The 26024-nt window shown below is 43.5% G+C and overlaps 1 protein-coding gene across 1 annotated transcript; it reads left to right on the top strand.

Moving 5' to 3' along the window:
* The first annotated feature begins 5135 nt into the window (after nt 1-5135).
* On the top strand, nt 5136-24968 carry LOC130129895 (ankyrin repeat and SAM domain-containing protein 6-like). Its single transcript, XM_056299576.1, is given in 20 exon segments — nt 5136-5759; nt 6498-6716; nt 6832-7060; nt 8092-8242; nt 9253-9297; nt 9531-9735; nt 10556-10662; nt 14059-14210; nt 14808-15045; nt 15409-15458; nt 17965-18159; nt 18348-18510; nt 19686-19762; nt 19764-19779; nt 19782-19912; nt 21683-21875; nt 22014-22081; nt 22329-22445; nt 23279-23375; nt 23537-24968. Coding segments are annotated over 20 exon segments (2838 nt in total). The 5' UTR covers nt 5136-5424; the 3' UTR covers nt 23587-24968.
* The last annotated feature ends 1056 nt before the right edge of the window (nt 24969-26024 follow it).

Here is a 26024-nt window from a genome sequence, read left to right as displayed (position 1 = left end):
ATTTTCTTCACTAATGCTTGTTGTTCACTGTCTAGATGACTTACGTCGACAGGGGGGTTCCATCGCTGAGGCTGTTCGGTTTGTTCTTTGTTCTCCCCGCCAGCAACTGGTGAGTTGACATTGTTGATCTCGTTGCTGTCTGTCTGGTCTGTTTCCACTATCTTCTCGACTGGCTGGATGCTGCCCAACACTGTGAAGCTGTCCAGTATGACATCCTGTTGAGTGTGGTTGTATACTGGGATCTCAACATAGGGCCATCTGGTGTGGTGAATCTCGACCAGACCATCACCAAGATCTAGCTGTTCCAGTCTCAGGTCGGGATGGCTGACCTCAAACAGAGCCACTGGAGGGGTGAAATCAGCAGGCAGTTTACATTTGATGCGGGCAACCTGACCTGGGTGGACGATGACGTCATGACACCAACCCTCACCCACGCCTGGCCATGGGCGGGCTCCTGGGTTTGTACAAAGTTCACAATTGCCTCTGCTTTGTCATTTTCGATCTGCATGGCCTCTCTCAGCAGTTGAGCCACAACTTCAAGTCCACCCTCCTGTCCTAGGATGAGCTCTTGGATCACGTTGAAGCCCAGTATTGGTCTCAGAAGGCTCACACAGCTGACCAGGAAGGGTACTCTGATGGTGAGGTTGGGATCGTCATTGCCAGGTAAGTTAAAGGTGAGTTCAACCCATCCATCATATGGTATAGGCTCTCCATTCGCTGCAGTGAGATCCAGTTCACTGTCTCCCAGAAGCTCACAGAGAGGGCGCACTTCCTGTTGGGGTGTTTCCATTGGCAGTCTGCCTCGGTCTGCCTAGACGTGACTATCACTTTCTGTTTGAGGCCTATCATTCTATAAAGAAACTGCTGTGGTGTTTCATGTTCATGCTGTTTGGCATTCATTAAGTCCTGAAACAATTCAGTGCTACTTTTCTCTCCAAAGTGTGACTGTAGGAAGCTCTTTAGCTCTGCTATTGTCATCTCATCTTTGCTGTCGAGCATCTCTTTGAAGTTGCCGGGCTTTATGATGTGAAACACTGCTCTGATGATTTCGTCTTCAGTGTGCTTCTCTTTCAGGCTTTGGTCAATCTGTTTACTGACATTGCTGTAGCTTATGTCGGATGCATTGTCCCCGATTTGTCCGCCATGGATTTTGAATTCCTTCCTCTGGAGGAGGGGGAGGTCTTTGAGAGCAATCATGCTTTCAGTGGCGTTCATGGAGTGTTGGTCAGTCCTTGAACGAGGTGACTGCATGACATGTGGACTGCGGAACAGGTTACAGTCATCATCAGTGGGCTGATTGTCTGATATGTGTGGTGGGGTGAGTGAGACACTACCCTGGTTAAGCTTTTGGCACAACTCATCATAGCTAGATATCAACTTACTTAACTGTGATTCGATGACAGTTTCAGTGTGTGTATCTGTGGCATGTGGGTTAGTGTGTGCAACATTAGCAACAGCAGCATCATCAGACACATTAACAGCTCTAACACCGCCCCCACCCTCTGTAGGGGGTGCACTCTGACCACGCCCCTGAATTCTCTGGTCAATCATCTCTTTTAAGAAGGGTAACTGTGATAGACCCTCGTCTTCCAACTCAAGCAAGCATTCACTGTCCATGTATGAACAGACATAGTTAACACAGCCCTCCTCATCATGTTTGTTCAACTTGAACTTAGCTTGGTCTTGGTCAGGTGCTCCTGGGATGTCAGACGCAAGCTTGAACAACTCCTCAGCAGACAGGCGAAACAGTCCCCTCTTTACCGACCACACCAGCTTCTTCCTCTCGTTTTCCGTCATTGTGAACAGTCTAGTGCACAGTCATCAGACGCCCTCGGCTCTCAAAGAAGTCCCTTGCTCTGGCCACAGTCAGACGCCCTGGATTTCCGCAGCCCCTCGCTCCGATGACGTGACCCACTGGTCCAGGATCACTGGATCAACAACTTCAACCACGTCGCTGATCCCGGCTCGAGCCCCCACAAATCTGTTACACTGCTCTGGCTTGAGAACATGTATACAGATAAGTATTCCTGTTAAACAGGATAAAAAGAAAATAATTAGGCAATGCAGTGTTTCCTGGTTCAGCGTTCCTCAGCATTGTAAGGAAACCGCGAAGGTCCGTCAGTCCTTGGGGGGGGGGGGGGACAAAAGCACCACACTGCCACCTCCTGGCGAGGCTGAAACCTTACCAGTCCTTGTATTACAGCAAAGGGAGTATTATTGCCATAATGGCTCACAGTGGAATAAGAAGCATATTATTAATATAATCATGATATAACCAAAGAAAATAAATAAACAACATAACAACATACATTACATGTGACCACACATATTGTGGGCATCACAAATGTGTGTGCGTGTGTATGTGTGTGTGGGCCCTGTGATGGCCTGGCGGCCTGTCCAGGGTGTCTCCCTACCTGTTGCCCAATGACTGCTGGAAATAGGCACCAGCATCCCCACAACCCTGAGAGCAGGATAAGTGGTTCAGATAATGGATGGGTGGATGGAAATGACAGTGACAACAGAACACTTTTCAAACCAGTCGGCCAAGCTGCCTTTTATGATGTCTGTGAACGTCCTCATTCATGTATCCATAGGAGACTGCTAAAGACGTTGAAATGTCAAGAAGCCTTAGAAACATTAATTTCCATATATTTAGCAAACTTCTGGTGATAGCCATTGTGTATGGTATCACCAACTACTCCTTGCGCATTTTGTGCCTGCCATAAATCACTGGCTTCATGGAATTAACAATAAATGAACAATGACTTCAAGAGTTGTTACACCCGTTGTTATGGTACTGTTACACTGGTCTGTGCATTTGGTTGCTTATTATCTCGCTGGTCTGGGGATATCAGCTCATTCTGTTTCACTGGATAGTCACCTTCAAACTGTACAGACATGCATCTGTGAAACAGCTACAGATCTGAAAGGTAATGCATTCTGTATGTGTATATGTGTAAGAACAGCTACCGAGTTGACAATTTATCTTAGCATTTGGCCTGCTTCTGAATGACAAACCTAGTTTATTTAAAACATGTCATCTACAAAATTGTTGCCGCTGGAGAAACTCGGTTGGGCCAACATGTGAATTTCACACTTCCATTTGATTGTTTAGTCTGAAAGGGACATTCTTGTAGTTGTTCTCCTCAATGAGAGCTTACATTTGGTTAATGTTTACATTGGATTCAGCAGTGACTGGAGCTATCCGACCAGACCTGGCACCCATTCTTGGTCCAAAAAAAAAGTTAGGGGGATTTCGCCTGAGGAGAATTTCACGCCAACTTATCCCCCAAGAAAACCAGAGGGCCAGACACGAGTGAGAAGAAACATTTTAAAACACTGTAACCTTTCTTGACCTTTCATAAGCTTCTCGTAAGAGATAATTACTCTTTTGTGTGTAAACACAATAGTTGTCTTTGTGTGTGTGCGTGTGTGTATTTTTACGTGCATGTGCATATAGTCATGAATGTATATGTGCTTATAAGCATCCTTCAGTCACTGCAAAAATGTGTTAAAATATCCAGGAGGATGCTCAAAGTTTGTTATCTTAAAAAATATGGACAATGGGAAACACTTGACATACAACGGCTGGATCATACTTCTGAGAACAATCCATATTTGGTAAAGTTGCAGCATGCTGAGCGGGACGTTTCGGTCATTGCTATTCCCCAACATTGAAAACCTGTTAACTGAGACCGCTATCGAAACGCTCTACGCTGTATTAAAGAAAATCACGATCAAGTCAAGTTTATTTACAACCACAGTTGAACCAAAGTGCTGCACAAGCTTAAAATACAATATAAAATAAGTGACACATACGAATATGAAAATATATGTAAAGAAAACATAATAAAATAAAATATAAACAATAAAACATAAAAATAAAAATACATTTGCACAATAAAATCATGGTATCAAGCTCAACTTGAATTGAATGCCAGCGAGAAGACGTAGGTCTTTAACAAAGATTTAAAAGTCTCTAGGGTCCGAGCAGATCTTGTGTACTGGTAGATTGTTCCAGAGATCAGGGGCAGCAGCCACTGCAAAGGCTCTGTCGCCCCCATTCTTAAGCCTGGATCTGGGAACAAGACCATCTTGTTTGTCGACCTGAGTGCTCTGACTGGTGTATGATGATGTATTAGCTCAGATAAATAAGGTGGCGGCAGCCCATTTAAAGACTTAAAAACAAGTAATAAAATCTTAAACTGGATCCTACAACAGACAGGAAGCCAATGAAGCGAGGCCAGCACAGGCGTTATGTGATCACATCGTTTCAGTCTACATTGATGAAGTGGAAAAAGGCCCTATCTTTTTTTTTGAGGAATGAAAAAAAAAGACACTGATAGAAAAAAATGTGTAGTTTACTCACATTTACAAACAAGCATGTATACAAGAGCTAAATCCCCCCCCCATGTACTTACATTATGGTAGAAGAACTCAAGACTGCATTATAAATTGAGTTTTGCTGAGTAAAGCCTACAGCCACTCAAAGCTCAACAGTGTGCCCTATTGTGCTGTAACCACCCTTTGTAACCCCTTTCACAAAGGTCAACATGAGATGTCTATGAGGATTTGCGGTGAAATTAATTATAATGCTGTCGATCAAATATTTTAGATATTTCTAATTCCAACACATTGTTATGCATCTAGGTTGAATAACCTCAGCGTTAATTGTAGTGTATAAGCGGTTTCCATTTTCACAACCGCTTATATGAATCTTTACATTGGCAAACTCTATGTTAAGTTGGGAGTCAGGCTAATGGCTTGAAAAGGTTATATTTTGGGATGAAAGGCATGAATAGAATAGAATAGAACTTTATTGTCCAACCAGAACTGGATATTTGTCTTTGGTCTCATCTCAGGCAAACACCAACAACAAAAGCAGTATAAAACACAGTTAAAAACCTTATCAAAACATACAAATAGTACGACATGCACAACATACAGGATAGTTCAAGTGCTTTTGTGCAGTAAACTCCCTGCAGAGGTTCTTGTTTGCTGCCGTTGTTCGCACACGGGCCCAGTAAAGGGTTTGTCACAACGTTAATACGTCAGAAGAGCCACAGATTGCCAGATTTTGGTCTGTCCGGTGCCATCAATGTGCGCATGCGCACAGCAGAAAAAACCTCAAAAGTTAAAACGGGACGAGACAGCCCCGGTCGCGGATACGTTTATCCATGGGGAGAAAAAATAATATTACGATGTCCTAGACTTTTCAGGATGAGAGTTGATATCGTATCGTCGGCAAGAGTCGGGTCTTTAACGAGCCAACCAACTTCATTTTACTGTGCGTCATGATTTCCAAGCACATAGGCCGCCGCCGCCAATAAGTGACACCAGAACCAGAGCGGGGGGAGGAGAGCAAAAGTTTTGGACCGTCATCATCGGAGCCATCTGCAGTCGGGAGAAACGGTGAATGAGGAGATGAATTTCGGCGTCCCCGCAAACTCGCTGCTACTTTTCCGCGCTTGCGATGAAGGGGACTACGAAACCGCCCGGGGGATCTTAGAGCCCGGGGCCAAAGAGTCAGGGAGGCAGAGCAGGCTGCGCTCCGATGCGGGGTCGGAGTGCACCGTCGCGGACATGACGCGGGGCTTGCCCCTGGTGCCGGTGGACTGCACGGACGAGGAGGGCAACACCGCCCTGCAGTTCGCCTCGGCCAGCGGCCACGAGAACCTGGTTCGGTTTCTCCTGCGGAAAGGGGCCTCGGTGGACAGCCGGAACAACTACGGCTGGACTCCGATGATGCAGGCTGCGAGGTGGGGTTTGCAAGCTCAGAAAGTCCTCCGTTGGCTTCGTCAAAAGTCACGAATGCAGACGGACGCCGAAAGGTTTCTACCCATCTTCATGCCCGGTGCCGTGGAAGCTGTACAGAGATTTTAAAAGTTTTCGTTTTCGCCCCCGTCCCAACTTGTGCAGTTCCGCTTGTTTATTCCTATTCAATACTTTATATTTAACAGGGCTGAAACATTAATATATCGTTTCAGAACCGATGTGTTCATGTCAAACTGCAAAGAATGCAGGCAAGCTGGTCCCATCAGCCACGTTAGGCTTGACTTCTTATTACTCGATAGGAAACGAACTATACGCACGAGGAAAAATATTCTAGCACAAATAATACAATTAAATCTGACTTAGTGACTTCTTGGACAACTGCCTTGTTTCCTCCTCTGAAATCACCTTATCATTGCAAGTGATAAATTCTTTGCAAGTGGAGCTTTGAAAGTTAACTGCTGCATATATCTGGTGAAATTAACTTCTTATTATCCTTTAACATCGCAATACATATTGCAAAAAAACAAATGTCAATGTTATTTTCCCCCCAGTATATCGTTCAGCCCTACTCTTTTAATTATGAAGTCTAACAACCCCCCCCCCCGATGCCCACTCACTGACAAACACACTGACAAACACACACACACACACACACACACACACACACACACACACACACATTCATACTTCCTCTGTTTTTCTTCTTTTCCCCTTCTACCAAGGTTTGGTCACCTGAATGTAGTCCACATCCTCTTGGAGAACGGAGCAGAGATGAACGGCCGGAACCGGCTGGGTGCCAGCGTCCTGACCATGGCAGCTCGGGGAGGACATACCCACGTGGTCAAGCTCCTTTTGGAAGGTGGTGCCTATGTCGATGACTATGACCACCTCGCCATCGCCATGGAGGGAGTCTCTAATGGCAGCAACAATAACAGCTGCAGGTAAGGATGTCATCCCCTAGTGGTCACTTTTCTCGAAGGCTGTACACATCCACTGGCATATAATGTTCCATGAACTACTCAAGACCGCTGTGGCACTGTCCCTGTTGTTCCACAGTACGGGTGGTTTTGGGGGTGGTGAGGGCTGTGTGACTGGAGGGCTTGGGGGCTGTGGCGGAGGGGCAGTCGGAACCAGGGAGTTCATGGACATCACAGCCCTGTTAGTGGCCTCTCAGCATGGCCATGAGGCTGTCGTGCGTCTGCTGCTGGAGTGGGGCTCTGATGTCAACTTCTCCCAGAAGACCACTGGCTGGGGAGCACTGATGCTGGTCACACTCAGTGGGAAGGTACTGGCTAGATGGATGGATGGATGGTTGAATGGACTGAAGGATGGATAGATGGAGGGATGAATGGAAGGCTTGGATGAGTAGGTTGAAGACTTTTCTTGATGTTTTGTTCTCTCTCCTCTCTCCTGATCTCCTCCATAGATAGTTTAAGATTGCTTTGACTCATACTTAGTTTGGAAAAGTTGAGCCAATCCATAACTTTACCTCTTTTGTTCAGTTCAATATTGCAGTTGAGCTACCACAATTGCATGCAGGCCAAAACAAATTCTTCCTGGCTTGTCTTGAACCAGTCTCATGTTAGGTCTAGTTTCTTTAACATCTGGATTTAGGTTATTTTTTAAAAATTCAGATAAACATCTCACCAATAGAGTCAAATTATATTATTCATAAAGGATTTTTTTATTTGTAAGAAGACAGTGTGAGGGGCGTCCGGGTAGCGTAGCGGTCTATTCCATTGCCTACCAAAACTGGGATCGCCGGTTCGAATCCCCGTGTTATCTCCGGCTTGGTCGGGCGTCCCTACAGACACAATTGTCCATGTCTGCAGGTGGGAAGCAGGACGTGTCCTGGTTGCTGCACTAGCGCCTCCTCTGGTCGGTCGGGGCACCTGTTCGGGGGGAGGGGGAACTGGGGGGAATAGCATGATCCTCCCACATGCTACGTCCCCCTGGCGAAACTCCTCTGTCAGGTGAAAATAAGCGGCTGGCGACTCCCAAATTTATCGGAGGAGGCATGTGGTAGTCTGCAGCCCTACCCGGATTGGCAGACGGGGTGGAGCAGCGACCAGGACGGCTCGGAAGAGTGGGGTAATTGGCCAAGTACAATTGGGGAGAAAAAAGGGGAAAAAGAAAAAAAAGTAAAAGAAAAAAAAGACAATGCGAGATGTAACTTATTCCTTGAAAAATGACAAAGAACATTTTTTGCATTGGACCATTTCAGACAAAATAGTCTTTAGCAAATGGGAGCAGAAATAACTTGTGCTGTTTCAGGGCTTTTAGTGGCAGTTCTAGCAAAAGTTGTGTGATTGGCAGGTGGGTGTGGCTCAGCAGCTGGTGGAGCGAGGGGCAAACCCTGACAAGGTCAACGTTCTGTCCAAGACAGCCTTCGAACTGGCCCTGCAGCTCAAACAGAGAGACATCAAGGCCTACCTCGACTCTATCACAACTGTACGACCTCAGACAGGTACAGCCTCTGTGTGTGTGTGCGCGCGTGTGTCTGCTTGGGTGTATGAGTCTTTATGTGTGTTTGTGTATCCTGACAAACCTTTACAGCAGTTATGTCTGAGATGTGAAACCAACACTAGAGTTACCTTCTCTAAAGCAGCAAGCAGTTACGCCTTCAGATAGTCAATACCTTTGATATTTACAGCCTCTTAAAAGAATTAGCACAGGATTTTGGTTAGTTTACCTGTGGTATCAAATGCAGTGGCCTTCAGAAGCTGCAACAGAAGCATTTATAACAGGGAAACCAGGTCTCCACTGTCAACAGAAGTGCTTTTGACACCAAAGCGATCAACCTTGCGAGATAAATCAAGACTTATATTTGGAGGCTTGTCACACAGCCATCAAGCCTGGCTGTCACTTAGGCGTAATGGAGTAGCATCGTATTAGTCTAATACTTGAAAGCCCAGTAAGAAAATCCTCTTTGTTCACTAGCAGAATCCTACAGTCAGTCCCATCTATTTGTGAAGGTGTTCACCATTCCTTAGGCCATAACTCTTAAGTCAGTCAAACAAACTTTATTTGTATGCACACTTTGGTAAATATAGTGCATTGAAATGGATGGGAAAGGAGAAACATTAACATTTTTACAGTACATTTTCACCCGTACTGTGGATAAGAGACTGTGTGTGTGTTTGACTTGTGTTTGACTGAATGATGACTCATTGGCTGCAACTTAAGTATGTTACTTACACACTGGGTTTATGTATTCAACAGCTTAACACTCCATGTGCATGTGTGTAGGGTTCATCATCTGATGATTCCTGACCTTTCTTTCTTTCAGTGTGTGTGCAAGTTCATTTATATTTGTAGTATACTGTGCAGTGGACAGAGTATGTATGTGCCTGTATTTGTATAATTAATCCCTCACTGCAGTAAACTCTCTGAAGTGTGGCCAAATAGTGTTGTTTCAGCCCCCAAAATTGTCTATCAGAGCTCATTGTGTTTTCTTGGTTTCTTTCCCTCTCATAGACGATGAGAAGAGAAGACCAGACGTGTTCAGTGCCCTCAAGTTGGGTGAGTTAAGTCAAACATGGAGATGAGGGTACCAAACATCATTTACAGATGATTTTGTTTCACGGTGGCCTGTGCGTGTGTGTGTGTGTTTGTGATCAGAGTGAAGAGGTTGCATGTGCTTACAACAAACTGCTTTTGAGAGTATGTACATATTTATGAATAGACTCCACAAATCACCACTAAAGGACTGTCACTCAACATGAACACTTACCTTTTGAGTGTTTGATACCCAGGAAATTCCCAGCTAGTTAAAGAGATCTTGGAGGAGGACCCCGCCCAGGTGAATTCATCAAATCAGGAAGGAGCGTCGCCTTTGATGATGGCAGCGGTGAGCGGCCAGTTAGAAGTGGTGCAGCTAATGGTAGAAAAGAATGCTGACATAGATAAACAAGATGGCGTTCACGGATGGACCGCTCTAATGCAGGCCACCTATCACGGGTAAGCTTGAGCAGTTTAGAGGGTAATATTAAACTCTTTAGATACCAGTGCCAGTAAAAAAAAGTCATGAGTCCAAAGTAAGAAGACAGATTTTTGAAGAGTAGATGTTGCTGGAATGAACATTTCATAATTGAATGGTTTCAGATGCATAAAATTAGTACAGGTTTGCCAAACTAATGGTCCTTGCACCAGTAGTACAGTAGCTGAATATCAGAGCCACACAATTTCTTCATTCCAGGTATTCTAAATATTTGTGGCGACCTGCAAGTATTTATCTGATTTCTTGGTCTGTTTTGTTTGTTGGTGAAAGCTTCGTGTGCTCTCTGTGTAGTTAAACATAGCCTTGACATTCTTGTTTTTAATCAACCATGCCCTTTATTGAACAGTGGAATTGGGGAGGATTAAAGTCCTGTCAACAGTGAAATAAAAACATCTGGATTTGGGAATTGAAATGTCCCTGTTTTTACTTTAATGATATGGTGGACTTGAGCATTTCAAAACTTATGTCTACATTAATGCTTTGCTGTGATTTCATATCAAAATAAAAGACCATTCTTTAGTTTATGAAATGTATTTTTTAAAATTCTGCACAGTGAGAGAATGTCAACAATCCATCATGTGAAGGGTTTTTCTTCTACCTTCCACAGAGTTTAACAAAGCCATTAGCATGTCAATTGGGGGCGACATGCTCCAACTCCAGATGAGGCCCTGAATTTAACTGTTGTGGCAATGCTCAATCTCATAATCTTATATCTTTCTTGCTTTCTCTCTTTTATCTCTCCCCTTACTTCTTTCTTTCTTTTTTCTCCTTGCTCCCCAGTAATAAGGATGTTGTGAAGTATCTGTTGAATCAGGGAGCAGATGTCAACCTTCGAGCAAAGAATGGATACACAGCTTTTGATTTGGTGATGCTGCTCAATGATCCAGGTACCATCTCTCAGCTCTGCTTTTCAGTGTATTTTGTGTAGATTTTTAAAGATGGCTTAACGGAAAACAATCACAATTTACAACATTATCTCCATATATGTTGTACGGCTAACACTTCCTTAGCAGCCATAATATTGAGCAGTCCTATGTGTGTCTTTATAAAACGCCACCAAAATTGTGTCCGGAAGTGATGGAAATGTAAATATCAATACAGCTGTCTAAGAAAATGCCAGTACCAACACTGCATACAGCTGTATAATGTAGTGTTTTTATTTGCATTCTTTTATACAATGCAGCATATTGGCAAAACAAGAGGCAAATTTTAAGGATTGTCTGCCAGTGACATCACCGGCAGACGCAAGTTTGAGAACTATAAGACATACAGAAGACTGCTCAATATTATGGCTACTAATTCCCTCTCCCCGCTTGCTGCCCAATGACTGCCTGAACAGGCTCCATTATCCCCCGCGACCCTGAGAGCAGGATAAGCGGTTCAGATAATGGATGGATGGATATCCATCCATCCATATTATATATATATAAAAACGTTTTTTTTCTCTTTCCGGAAACCATCAATGGTGTTGATAAAAGTGCTCAACAGATGAGGAGCGTAATATCAATATACATATATGTAGGAAAAAAAACTTTTAATACATAGCAGTACAAGCTTGTTTCGTGCATCCTGCACTCATCAGCTGCTAAGAAGAAAAACACACAGTATACGTTGCCCCACGTCACACCCCTAATTTCGGTGGACAGCAACCAATGAGAGGAGAGAAACATTTGAATTATTACAATCAGTGGGGTAGGTAGTTACGATGCACAGCAACCAATGGTTGGGTAGAAAACATTACAACCAATGGGGTAAGGGGTTGGGGTTTGTTTTGAAAAAGCATTTAAATTACTGTTGAAATAGCATACATTTAGAATATAATAAGATAAAGTCAAATGGGGTAATTTATGTATATCATATAGTGGGGGTGGTGCTGGGGCACAGTTGGAAGGGCAGGCAATTAAAATATAAAAAAATACAACATCTAATAAATGTCACGTGTATCATCTAATGGGGGGAGAATAATGAAGACATTTTACCTGTAGTTACAAAGAAGACATTTTTTTCGGTGTCTACAGCTGGTGGCCAATTCGTTTCTACTATTCAAGGTAGACATATGATATCTATCTTAAAATTGGGTTTGACCCTTGATTGGCTTCGGAAATGAGCATGCAAGAAATGTGGCAGCCTTGAGCCGACACATTTGGTCATTGGTAGACAAGAATATCGGTTACTCTATTTCATGGAAAATCCTTACAAAGAGTAATGCATATTCAGTTAGTGGCAAAAGATGTAACCTGTGCTTGGCAGAAAAGTATTTTATTATTTGCAAACCTGATATGTCAGCTGTCAATCATCAGCTGACAGCTGATGATTGCTTATGGCATGAAACAGGCTTGTACTGTCTCATAAAGAATTTACTTGACTCACTGGTGATTATCTTGCTTACTTTCCCTACCATTGAGTGTTTCTTTTTTTTAATATATATATATATACATATACATATATATATATATATATAAAGAAAATACACACACACACACACACACACACACACACACACACACACTCACATATATATACACTCACCGGCCACTTTATTAGGAACACCTGTCCAACTGCTTATTAACGCAAATTTCTAATCAGCCAATCACATGGCAGCAACTCAATGCATTTAGGCATGTAGACATGGTCAAGACGATCTGCTGCAGTTCAAACCGAGCATCAGAATGGGGAAGAAAGGTGATTTAAGTGACTTTGAACGTGGCATGGTTGTTGGTGCCAGACGGGCTGGTCTGAGTATTTCAGAAACTGCTGATCTACTGGGTTTTTCACGCACAACCATCTCTAGGGTTTACAGAGAATGGTCCGAAAAAGAGAAAATATCCAGTGAGCGGCAGTTCTGTGGGCGAAAATGCCTTGTTGATGCCAGAGGTCAGAGGAGAATGGCCAGACTGGTTCGAGCTGACAGAAAGGCAACAGTAACTCAAATAACCACTCATTACAACCGAGGTATGCAGAAGAGCATCTCTGAACGCACAACACATCGAACCTTGAGGCAGATGGGCTACAGCAGCAGAAGACCACACCGGGTGCCACTCCTGTCAGCTAAGAACAGGAAACTGAGGCTACAATTCGCACAGGCTCACCAAAATTGGACAATAGAAGATTGGAAAAACGTTGCCTGGTCTGATGAGTCTCGATTTCTGCTGCGACATTCGGATGGTAGGGTCAGAATTTGGCGTCAACAACATGAAAGCATGGATCCATCCTGCCTTGTATCAACGGTTCAGGCTGGTGGTGGTGGTGCAATGGTGTGGGGGATATTTTCTTGGCACACTTTGGGCCCCTTTGTACCAATTGAGCATCATGTCAACGCCACAGCCTACCTGAGTATTGTTGCTGACCATGTCCATCCCTTTATGACCACAGTGTTCCCATCTTCTGATGGCTACTTCCAGCAGGATAACGCGCCATGTCATAAAGCTCGAATCATCTCAGACTGGTTTCTTGAACATGACAATGAGTTCACTGTACTCAAATGGCCTCCACAGTCACCAGATCTCAATCCAATAGAGCACCTTTGGGATGTGGTGGACCGGGAGATTCGCATCATGGATGTGCAGCCGACAAATCTGCAGCAACTGCGTGATGCTATCATGTCAATATGGACCAAACTCTCTGAGGAATGTTTCCAGTACCTTGTTGAATCTATGCCACGAAGGATTAAGGCAGTTCTGAAGGCAAAAGGGGGTCCAACCCGGTACTAGCAAGGTGTACCTAATAAAGTGGCCAGTGAGTGTATATAGGACAGCAGTAAATGGTATGTCCTTTCCTCGAGTAGCTCAACAAATGAGCGGAATATTAAGATTAATCTTAATCTTAAATATATATCCCTAATATATATATATATATATATATATATACATACACACACACACACACACACACACACACACGCACACATATATATATATCATTTTTTTCCGAAACCATCAATGGTGTTGTAAGTGCTGAGTTTTATATATATATATATATATATATACATATATACATACACACATACACACATACATACATACATACATACATACATTAATACATACATATGCGAGAGAGATAATGTTGAAAATCATGATTGTTTCCCTTTAAACCTTATGGCCAAGCATTTCTTCCTTCCCTCTTTCCATCCTGCTTCATCTTTCCTCTCTTCCCTCTTCCTTCCTTCCACCTTCCTCACTATCCTGAATGTGTTCTCCTCTTTTTTCATTTGTTCTTCCAATCTTCTGTAATCCACTACCCTCCTCACTCACCTATTTTCCACTGTGCGTTTGTCTCGACAGACACAGAATTGGTGCGTCTGTTAGCCTCAGTGTGTATGCAGGTGGACAAGGAGAAGGGAAAACACCGTAGCAGAGCCTCCACAATGCGCCCCAAGAGCCGACACTCCCTCAGCAATGTCCCTGTACCCCCTGACGACAAGGGGGGACTCAAGGTCAAAGAGATGTTTTACTTTTTCTTTTAAGACAATGCTCTCAACCAGAGATGAATGCAAACAGTTTGACAGTGCTTCAGACAGTGAGAAATAATTAGCAACCAGTTTTAGAATGAACCACATCAAACGTAGTTATGCTCAAATTTTGACTCAAAATCTTGAGTTTGATATTTTCAAACTTTTGTTTTAAGCAGGTCAGGCTTGGGTCTGATCTCATTCAGTCATGCCCCTCTTTACAAACACACACACACACACACACACACACACACACACACACATTAGACATGCATATATGCACACTTGCTCTGTTCTCAACATTAGCTTGAGGCTCTTTGGAACAACTGTAAATCTTTAACTGATTTCTATTGTCAATCATTTCAAAACTCAAAAGGGGCGGTGCAAGTGAAGGGCCTTGCTCAAGGTCAGAAATGAGTGGAGCATTGTTGACTGATTCAATTAAGCTGATATGTTTTCCCATACTTTCAAGCCAATAGCTTGCTTCGCTGACTTTCAACCTACAGTTTCTGCAGCAGATGTAGGAATTTGATATTTAAGTGTCTCTGGCGTGTTAACATATTTGACTTTACCCACTTGCAGTCTTGGTGGAACAGGATGTCGAATCGGTTCCGGCGCCTTAAGTTGACTCACACCTTGAGACATGGCCTCTCCTCCAATCGTCTTGCTCCGTTTCCTGATGATGCCGAGGCCTCTTTGGATGCCACCATGAAGGCAGACAGGAAGTCTAGGAATGGGGCCAATGGTCCGCTGGCACCTCCCCCTCCCTTGGCTGGAAATGACATCAGCACTGCCTGGGGAGTCAAGAGCAAAGACTCTGGTAAGCCACATTAAGTAAAGTTAAAGATAACTGTAAAACACACATAGCACTGTCCCTTCCCTTTAATGGTTGTGATTTTTTTCATTGGCATCAATGGAAGAGGACGTTTTTGACAAACTGAGAATAAAATCTGGGAATGGAAATCTCACCTGCAAACATCTGCAGGTGTTTCCCTGAAAGCAACTATGAAACTTTAATTATTTACATACCCTCCGACAAAAACCTGGCATTATTGAGCTTACATAACATTAATATAAGTCCTTGGATACAGACATGAAAATATGTCATGTCTACTTACATTGTCTTCAAAGCTGAAAATCTGTGTATTTTAAAATTTGAAGGAATCTGATTTTTTTTTTCTAGGTCTTGGCAGGGCAGGTTTGGAGAAGGAGGACTTCCTAATAACCACAATGGTAGGAATGTGTTAGGCATATTTCAATGTACACTGCTTCAAGCCAGGTCTCATAATTAAAATAATTTACTGTATTAGAACAGCTCCCAGAGGTGCTGTGCTGCATGTGTGTGACAAGACTACTGATTTATTAACTTAATGCTTCAAACATTGGATTATACAGCATAAAGGACACTTAATTACATAATTATTAGTTTAATGACTTTCACAGAAGCCTTCACAGTGATGAAACAGTTGTAAGCATTGAAATGCCCATGATATTTTCTTTAAAATGGTGTGCATACCAGTGGCGGCTGGTGACTCAACAAATTGGGGAGGACAGGAGGAAAACCAACTCGTGGCGTCATGTTATTTTACACTCCTCACCTCACCTATCCCGTAACCTCTCGAGAGGTCTTTGGGGCACCGCTGTTGAATCCGCAAACAGTCCACGCCATCTCTGTCTGTCCTCAACTGCCCTCTTTAAGCTGGCAAAGTCAAGGCCTGTCCACTCTCTTATGTTGCATAGCCATCACTTCTTCTGTCCTCCTCGTCCCCGCCCGCCCCTCACTGTGCCTTGCAGGATGGTATTGGCAAGGCCGGAACTTCTGGAGATTTGACCATAGCATTTCAGTTTTCTTTTCATGATTGTCAACAAGTATTCATGTGTTCCAACGGCTTGTGTAATCCTTATTTTCACCTCTTCATTCGTAATATGGTCTCTATATGACATGCATAGAATCTTTCTGTAGCACCTCATCTCCACTGCGCTTATGGCTACTTATCTTTACTCTCTTACGTTCAATGAAAAATTAAGCCGTAAAACAACAAGATTAGCAGTCTTGAACCTCACCTCTGCTGCGTAATCCAAACTATGGAATGGCTCTGACAAATAATCCACAAAATGTTCTTCCCAATCCCACTCTCTGCGCCTGTGTGACCCCTCACTCACGCTGCCGTTAGTTGCCTCGTTAGCAATAGCAGCACATGTTGCCTCGTTAGCAATAGCAGCACATCTCCTCCAAATCCATTCGCGCCGTTAGTTGAACTTTCTTTCAGGGCCGCTACAACAAGCTAACTGGCTAACGGTGGCTAACGCAAATAGCTAGCTACCGCTCGATAAAACAAAAGAAAAGAAAATGTAAATCTGAAATAAAAAGGAAATTTGGACTCTGTTGAAAAGGTATAAATAAAACGTTTTTTTTTGCTGTGTTTAAAAGTATTTCGCAATTTGCAAGTTATAATTTATTTTCTAATATGCGACTGTATGAATATCGCTTTACCGAAAGTTCGTAACGCTCACGAAATGATCATGTGACCAACGCGACGTCTGTTTTTCATGCTAATTTGTTACTGGCCAAAATACGTAAAGTAATTCTTCAACGGAGGACGTTCTTCCTAACCAATCAGCAACCAGAATACAATACTAACAAAAAAAAAAAAAAAAAAACAAACAAACAATGAAGTAGATTAAATTCATAGAAGCGAGATCCCGCCCTAAGGAGGACCGCAAGAGCCCATCCTTTTCTGTTCCCACACCACGTCACACAGACTGCCCTTTCTCCGCTTGCCTGCAGGTGTCGCTTTTGAAGCATTTAAATCAGAATTTCAATAATGGATTTTTTTTCTAAGAGAGAAAAAACGTTTTATAAATGATACCGAGATTTAATAAGTTTTTTTCAACCAATTACTCTTTTTAATATTTTGATATCCCTCTTGCCTCTCAAAAATAGAGAAGGAGCAAGCTCCTCTACCTCTATGGCCCAGCCTCCTCTGGTGCAAATGAGTGAAAACAAGTGTAATCGAGAAAGATTTCTAAATAGTTGTTTTGATTATTGAGTACCTTAGGAGTTGCTATGATGACCAATAAAACATGGCCAGCCTTGCATTATGGCAATGACAAGGTAGCAATGCACCATTGGTTAACGAAGTTGTTTGGCTTAAACATTACAATTACTAATTTTCAATACCTCCTACAACCTTTGGTTAATCAGCGGTGAATTTTCAAGATGGACTGAATGGTCCGCTTTGGTGTTTATGGACTTTTTTGTGGACTATGTAACAACTGTCACACAGTGAATACACAAGATGCCTTTTTAAAGGCGTTTCATTGTTTCCAGATGGGGCTGTTTTCACAGCACAATGTGCACGTGCAAGATTGCAACGTGAAAGCGATCGCCATCTCAGTATGGAGTACATAACGCCGTGTTTGCCAGATTATGTTAGGACAGTGATTGGATTGCATAACACTGCATTCACCTCAGTATATTTTCTTCTCTTGGTAATTGCATATTATTTGCTGAAGATAGCCTACATACGTAGTATTCTCAACCATAATACACACCCTTCGCATTGGCGCACAACCACTTTGCACTAACTTAAGTCCAGCTGTTACTAGGTAATGTCTGGTGTTGTTATCCTCTGTGCTTGAACCATCCAATGATTCCAGTGCCCTCCAAAAAATGGTTTTCTCCTGATGAAATTGCCATCAATCACTATGCCTATGTTATTTCATCCATCCTCTCCAGCTAAGAAATGGTGCACCTCTGACGCGACTGCCCAATGACAAGCTCAAAGCGGTGATCCCCCCTTTTTTGCCTCCCTCCAACTTTGAGCTGTGGAATTCAGACCGCTCACATCTCCTTAAGGAGGGAAAGAGTGAAGTACCCCGTCTGCCGATGCCCCCACAGCGGAAACTTAATAGCAGTGGAAACTCTGATATTGTGAGTGTCTACGCGTTTGATCGCCTGTGCATGTGTCTGTGCGTCTGTGTCAGTATATCTGTCTGTGTTTTTTTGACTCCATGTGTGTATGTGTGTGTGTGGGCACGCATAACAATGTGTATGTTTGTCATCACCATTCATGCATCTCTAATTATATTCTGATGACCCGTCTCTCTCTCCTCTGTTAGACATCGATCAGCCGTGTGGTGAGCAGGCCCATTAAGTTTCCCAGCATCTCTAAGGGGCCCTCCTCCTCCTCCCCCTCTAACTCCGGTCACTATCACTCCCCGCATTCCTCGGGGGGATCCAACGGGGTGGCGGGACTTAACCGAGACTCGCACAACCGCTCAGGTATATTCACAAGCTGGCACACCCATTGCCAGGACAAGAGTTCACCGCTGTAGAACTGATGTTGAAGGTGCTGGTGTTGTGACAAAACGTACAGTCATCTAGATCAGTGGTTCCCAGACTTTTTAGGCAACGCACCCCCTTCTACATCCTGACCAGGTTGATGCACCCCCAATCCCCCACACCTTCAAAAAAAAAAGGCAGCATAGACTATTTATATCTGCACTAAAGGCATCAAGTTTAATCATGCACACATAATCCGAACACTCATAACAAAATATTCAAGAGGTTGCAACAATGCTCTCTCACATTCAGTGAAACTGAAACTACACTGCAACAAAGTTACAATAAATTGCAGCAAAAGTTACGCACAAGCTGTCACTTTCAAAGCACAAAGAGGATGGGTGAGGGCAAGGTCACACGCACAGGGTCAGAGGCAGATAGGCCCATCACGAGAGAAGATGGGGGGGAAATGCGTTCATATTTTCAGCCGCATTAAAGAAAAGTTGCATCAAGTTTAAATTACGACTAATCATACATAACATAGTGGTTATGGAAATTTGAATACCAGTAATTTGAAAATTACCAGTTCAGTTAAATTGAATCAGTTTGCAATAAAGTTACACATGATTCACCACGTAATTAACAAAGAGAATGATGCATGTATAGGCTCAGAAACAGATAACATGGACAAAAAGAGGATCCATTGAGGATTTTCAAGTTCAGCGCAGGTGGCTCAGTCTGAAAGAGAGAGAGAGAGAGAGAGAGAGAGAGAGAGAGAGAGAGAGAGAGAGAGAGAGAGAGAGAGAGAAAGAGAGAGAGAATTATGTTCCTCCTCTCATGCACTCCCTAGAGGCAGCTCAAGCACCCCAAGGGGTGCGCGCATCTCACTCTCATGCTTTGGCAATCCCTGATCTAGACGTCTTTATGCATGCTTGATAATCCAGGTAAGGAAATCACATAAACTTGAATCAGGTCATCTGGACACAACGTTTGCAAGCCCTGATCTAGATGTTTTCTGTTGAGTTTGAGCAACCAGATACACACACAGAGGCAGGCAAGGAGACAGATGGTCACCACCCACGTACACACCTGTGTTTGTCAAAGATTGCTCCTGTAAATTCCTCTGTTATTATTTATTACACCAACCTATTGTGGTGTCCTTAATCACCCACTAGGGGGCAGTGCAGACAGCGTTCTGTCTCAGATTGCGGCCCAGAGGAAGAGAGCGGCGGGACTCGTGGACACAAAGGTCCAGGTCCCAGAGAAGCAACCCAGCCAGTCCCAGCCTCAACCCCAGCCCCAGATCTCTGCCTCGGCCTCCGGCAGAGCTGTGCCTGACATCAGCCTCCCTGACATCCACCTGACCCCCAGCCTGGTCGCTTCAGATGTCCATTCTAGACGAGTATACTATCTGCTTCCTTTGTTATTACGTAGATTATGTCTTAAAATGCCTGAATTCAGTTTGAGGAAGAGGGTCTGCAAATACTAACACACACACACACACACACACACACAGGTTTGGTAAGCACACAAAACATTCTTACAAACACATGGCATGTGTATTTCTTCTATTAATAAGTTTCAGCCTCATATTCCAGCATCTTTTAGTTAGAGATTCACAATCCACTTTTTTATGTCCCGATCCGATTCCGATACGTGATAGAGATAGATATCTGCTGGTACCGATATTGACCGATATCAATACCAGAGCTCTTTTTTCTTGATTATTATTGTTGTTGTTGTTGTTGCTGTTGTTGGTGGTGGTGGCATTGTTGTTTGTAAGGTTACATGAGGCTGTAGTAAATCAAATCAGCATTTATCAGAAGAGCAAAAAATATACAAAAATGCATTAGATTTAAATTTATTCCAAAGAAATTTATTAGAACTGTAGTTCAAACAGGCTTCACATACAAACAGGTGTAGGAGTGTTAATTGCTATGGTGACTCCTTTAATGTGTTAACTTACTTTATTAAAGAGTCAAACCGGGCTTTTTTTCCTCTCCAAATTACCCAAAATAATTCAAAAAATTTTTACAAAGACAATCTGTCCTGTAGTCAAATCACATTAAAATGCCAGAAAGACATATATTTTTTTGCTGGTGAAAGATATAAATGAACATTGACTAAGTGGTGATCTGTAAAACCAACTGGAAATATGTTGCTTCTGACTAACCTGGTGTTAAGGTGTCTGGTGAGATACACCCTGTCTAGCCTGGTACCACTGATCCTGTTTCCTGAAATCTGGTGTCGGAATTTTTCATTCTCCAAGCATCAATTAAATCAAATTGTGACAATAACCAGGATTAAGTGATGGAAGAATGTAAATGTGGTTCTTCACTTGTCCTGTCCTGTCACTTGTCATCATCGAGAGCCAGGAGAAGGAGGATGATAACATCGTCATCCTCTTTCTCCTGGCTCTCGGTGACAGGCGGGTCTGCCGCCGCCTTCTCCCTGTCACTCTGCGCCTCCTGCCCTGGCTCAGCTGCAGTAGCAGCCGGGGAGGTTACACATGCAGCAGCGCCACAAACTCCATGCACACTGAGTCCCTCTGATATAGTTACTACGTCATCTACAGCCATTCTATCTTTCTCCGGATTACTATGGAATTTTGGAGGTTTATATTTTGTGGGGTTTAACTTGTTTCCCCGCGGCCATCGGCCTCATTACCCCCCCCCCACTTCCTTGCTCCTGCCCACCGCTTCAGCTGCCTCGTCGGCAGCCTCCGCATCCTCCGCTTCCCGCTCTTTATGCGGGCAAGCATCAAAGCTTGTGTCCCACAACCCCGCACTCAAATCACTTCATACTACCTGAATTTATATATACCATTTTGACTATGGGCTTCAAATTGCATTGTTACATATTTATAATTCATAAAAACTTCAGACTTTGGAATCTGGATCGGTCACAGATCGGTAACGGCAGTTCGATATCCGATGAGTGAATTAGTCAGTATCGGCACCCACTACCAATCGGATTGGATCAGTCCCAACTCTATGTTTAGTCTCTGAACATAAAGGTATCATTTGATTTGGCTCTGAATAATAACAATAACAATAATAATAATAATAAGCAATGAAACGTGAAACTGAAATGACTTATTTAGAGGGAGTCTTTCCAGCCAGGCAGTTGTTCATGCAGTTGAACTGATGCTACACATTATTGTTCCTTCTAGAAGATGGAGTTGAAGAAGAGACCCCAGTCAGGAAACTCCTCCACCTCCAAGAGCACGTCACCCACCCTCACCCCATCTCCCTCCCCAACGCCCAAGCCCCCAGCTGGGCCGGGAGACTCTCTGTCATCGGCCTCCTCCCATCCTCGGTCCAAGAGCAGCGGGGGCTCCAGCAGCGGCACCATCACTGACGAAGGTGAGAGCCGATTGGCTTTGCTGAGAATATTATTCCATATGTCATGACCCAGACAGACGGATGGACATGTCGGTGATCTGCTGTATACTATATAGATAGAAAAAACAACAACAAAACTTTTCATTTTTCTTTTGTCAGATGAGCTGTCCAGTATCCTGAAGAAGCTCTCACTGGAGAAATACCAGCCTATATTTGAAGAACAAGAGGTTGGATGTCTTTTATCCTAAAAGGGACTTCCACTGAATTTAGTGTTTAGGTTTTGGTCTGCAAACAAAGACATCTTCTTAAAGTCACAAAAAGTTTTTGTTTTTTTTCCGGTAATGAATGTTGAGCCTTGTTATCTTTGTTATAATTGAGTGTTATGTTTAAAATGCACTAAGTCAAACGTAAGAACTTGAAAATAAACTAATTGTGTTTTTTCTCTCCGTTGCTCTTCTCCGTCTCTTCTTCCAGGTGGACATGGAGGCATTCTTGACTCTTACAGATGGTGACTTGAAAGAGTTGGGCATTAAAACAGATGGACCTAGACAGCAGATCCTGGCTGCCATCTCAGAGCTGAACGCTGGAAAGGTTTGTGTGGGTTTTTTTCTTTTTCTGTGATACTTGGATATGGTCATCAAGTTCTGATTATTTCTTTTTATGCTTTACATGGATAGTCTCCTTTTATCTTTGGCCCTCTCAACCTCCCCACTGAGTATTTTTATGGTCTTCATATAACCGCAGATCTTCAAAACCGGGTATGAAAGACTCTGACATAGATAGACTGGTCATATTTTTCCCTTAATAGCCCGTTTGATGTATCCCCTCTCAGCCACCCACTTGTTCTCTAACATCCAAGCTAGGTTTCTACACGAGTGCTTGTCCTGAATAGCTTTAGAATCACTTAAGTGTAATGTCGCTAAGATTTAATGACATCACATCCTGTTTCTTAGTAAATTCAAACTTGGCATTGTCAAGAATTCACTGGGTGGCGTTTTTTTTTCTTTCTTTTCTAAATCATCCATCCGTCCATTATCCAAACCGCTTATCCTGCTCTCAGGGTCACAGATATGCTGGAGCCAATCCCAGCAGTCATTGGGTGGCAGACAGGGAGACACTCTGGACAGGCCGCCAGGCCATCAAATAAATCAGGAATCTATTTTTAACCCATTTTATGAAGAAGTAATGTACCCAAACATGACGTAATGGTCAACATTTTGAGCCAACGGAGATGAGCAAATTTGCCTTGAACAAGGATGGAGGTTGATAAATGGGCTGATAAGCCTTTGGCTTGCAGTGGACTGTAAAGACTCAAGGTTCAGCTAAAATCTACGTTTGACAATGAGAGTTGGCGACATTTCCCATCAGCTTCGCCAGCAAATGCTGCCTGTGTATAGTGATCTTAAGTGTGGGCTGTTCCTCAGGGTCGAGAGAGACAGATTCTTCAGGAGACCATTCATAATTTCCAGTCTTCATTTGGAAGCAGCGCCAGTAATCCAAGACAACCAGGACAGCCATGCTGTGAGTTTCAAATCATATCACGGCCCTGATGACAAATTCCCAATTTAAACTAAGGACAGACAAGGACTGACAAATAACCTCTCTCCCCACCTTCTGTCCTTTCCCTCTTAATGTCTCCATCATTTTTCCTCCCCCTTTCTTTCCATCCCTCTCTTCTCCAGCTCCAACAGGCTGGATGAGACACCAGGTCCGCTCCTCCAACAAAAGGTAGCACCTGTTGCCCTGGATTCCACTTTGCCAGAACGTGACCTTTTCCAGGAAGTACGCTAAAAGGTCAAAGTTAAACCTTTTGGTCAAAGGGTGAAATGCCGTGGACTTCCAGCCAATGTGCGAGCGATGTGGAGTCTCCTGGACGCCAGAGTCCCAGTGCGCTAGAGACGCTAGTGCAAGAGGACGCTGCAGTAAGATGGGGCAACCGGGCCCTCAGCAACCGTAATCACTCTCCGGGTTCCCATTAGATGAGGTGATATGACAATTGTCCCACAAGTGCAATGCCCAGCAGCTTTTTGATGAAGCACATAGGCCTTGTTCAGACTGAAGGCAAATTGAGTGTGTCCAGACATCACCAACCTGTCTGCATGGGTTGCTATGGTAATGATGTAGGTGTGCGTATCTATGTAGGCTGGTGATGTGGTTTACCATCATGGAAGCATGAGATATAGAGATCCGTCATCTCATCCTCCAAACAATTGCTCTGTCAAGTCATGGTACAGAACTCCTCTGTCACACCAGACAAACTCAGCAATGGTGGAGGCTGGTATACACTACGATGTTCTGTGCTGCAGTCATGGCGGGATCCACTTCCGCCACTCTGGATTTGACGTCGTCGTTGTGTGTCGCATTGCGAGTGGTGCAGAAGACAGTTTAAGATCTGATTTGGGCGGCCACAGCATCTGGACTGAGACGCATCTGTAGAAATCCGATTGGAATTGCATTTCAAACCACCTCCAAATGTGGTTTAAATCCGAGTTGCAAAAATCGCATTTCATGTGGCTTTTTTGCTGTCCAGAGTTTCTAAATCAATCTGCATACAATCTGGCTATGCCAAAAAACGGATTTGGGCTGGCAGTCTGAACAAGGCCATAGTGACGACATGCAGCAAAATCAGATTTGTTGCAAAGCCTTCTGCTGACAACAGTGAAGAGTGAATGTTGAAAGAGAAAGAGTGACAGAGCGAGCATTGACGGACGAGATGACGAAAAACAGCACAGAGAGAGATCAAGTGTGTGCCAAGCGAAAGGCTTTTTTTTTTCCAAAACCGTTTGAAAGTGAGACAGTGTAATATATGGTGGAACAAAGGCAACAACAGCGAGGAGGAAAAGGAGAGAGAATGTGAACATAGTGTATAAGTAGGATACATGATGGCCCATAAGACTGTGATTTAGACTTGGTTGGAGGGATCATGGTGACTGCAGGAAAAAAAGAAGCGACTGGAAGAAGAAAGACACGATAGCCCGGCTGTGGAGTCATCTAGTCTGTATTTCAAACTGCTCGTGCACATGTCTCCATGTCCACCTTCCACATCAATACATGAAAAGTGAAAATTTAGTCAAGACTGTGCCGTCTGGAACGAATAAACCTTCTGTTGATTCAATGAGTAACCATTTTTCTTATAGTCTTTTTAAATATCATGTTTGACTGAAGATGGGGAGACGCTGGCGTAACATTTTAGGAGGCATAACATTTTGGGATTTTTTTTTATGAACAGTATAAATTTTGTTTCAACCGGGTTACAATGCGCCATAGTTTCCACTAGGTCTGCTCTTTATCTCGATATCTGGCAATGTTCTCGTACGGATTGACGAAGGCCTATCAGTTACTCCTAATCCTCTTCAATGCAATGGATTGGTTCGCTGATCTATTCAAGATGGATTTGTCAAATGTGGCATTTGACTTCTGTAAATCCACACCACTGAGATCATGTCCTGCTTGGGACGATGTGTGATGTCATATACCATGTGTGAGAAGCTAATTTTATCCGCAAACACGTATTTCTTCAACGTAAGCTTCAATAACAGGAAGTGGTGACAGGATTGAGATATGAAGTCATTATGGAGCCAAACAAAGTAGACCAACGTGGACAACGCGGAGGCCATGATGGTTGATAAAACATCCCTGCCTGAAAACAACAGAATTGAAGGCTAAACTACTTTAAAGCTCAACAAAGTAGAAAGGAACACAAACGAAATGCAAAATTAACAAGTAAAACATACAAATATCCGGGCGCCGTAAATGTATTCCAGGTGAAAATGGGATAGGAATGTTCTTCTTTTCTCCACAAGGTGGCGTCCTTTTATTGACACAGTGCAGCGTATCAGGCAGCTTGGTGATTGTTTTCATTTCTGTTTTTGTCTACTTGTTTGTTTTCGCCCCATTTGGGACACGTCAAAAAATGACTGGATGAACACCGTCCAGCAATCTCCCTCTTCGGTGTGAAGACGCCGACCGTCTTACGCAAGGCCCCAGCGAGGAACTCACTGTTTTTTGAAATGATTATTGATGACCTGGATAGAGACTGGGCCGACATGCAGGCGACAGGGTTCCTGTAGAGTTTAATGAAAAGCATCTCTCGGTGTAATACAGCTTCCCTCTCCAGGGCTCAGGACACTTGAGAGCTCAGATGTAGTCATCTGTAAGCTTCAGGGAGGA

Source organism: Lampris incognitus, chromosome 19 (assembly GCF_029633865.1).
Source record: "Lampris incognitus isolate fLamInc1 chromosome 19, fLamInc1.hap2, whole genome shotgun sequence".
Taxonomy (NCBI): Eukaryota; Metazoa; Chordata; class Actinopteri; order Lampriformes; family Lampridae; genus Lampris; species Lampris incognitus.
This window is presented reverse-complemented; position numbering and strand designations above follow the sequence as displayed.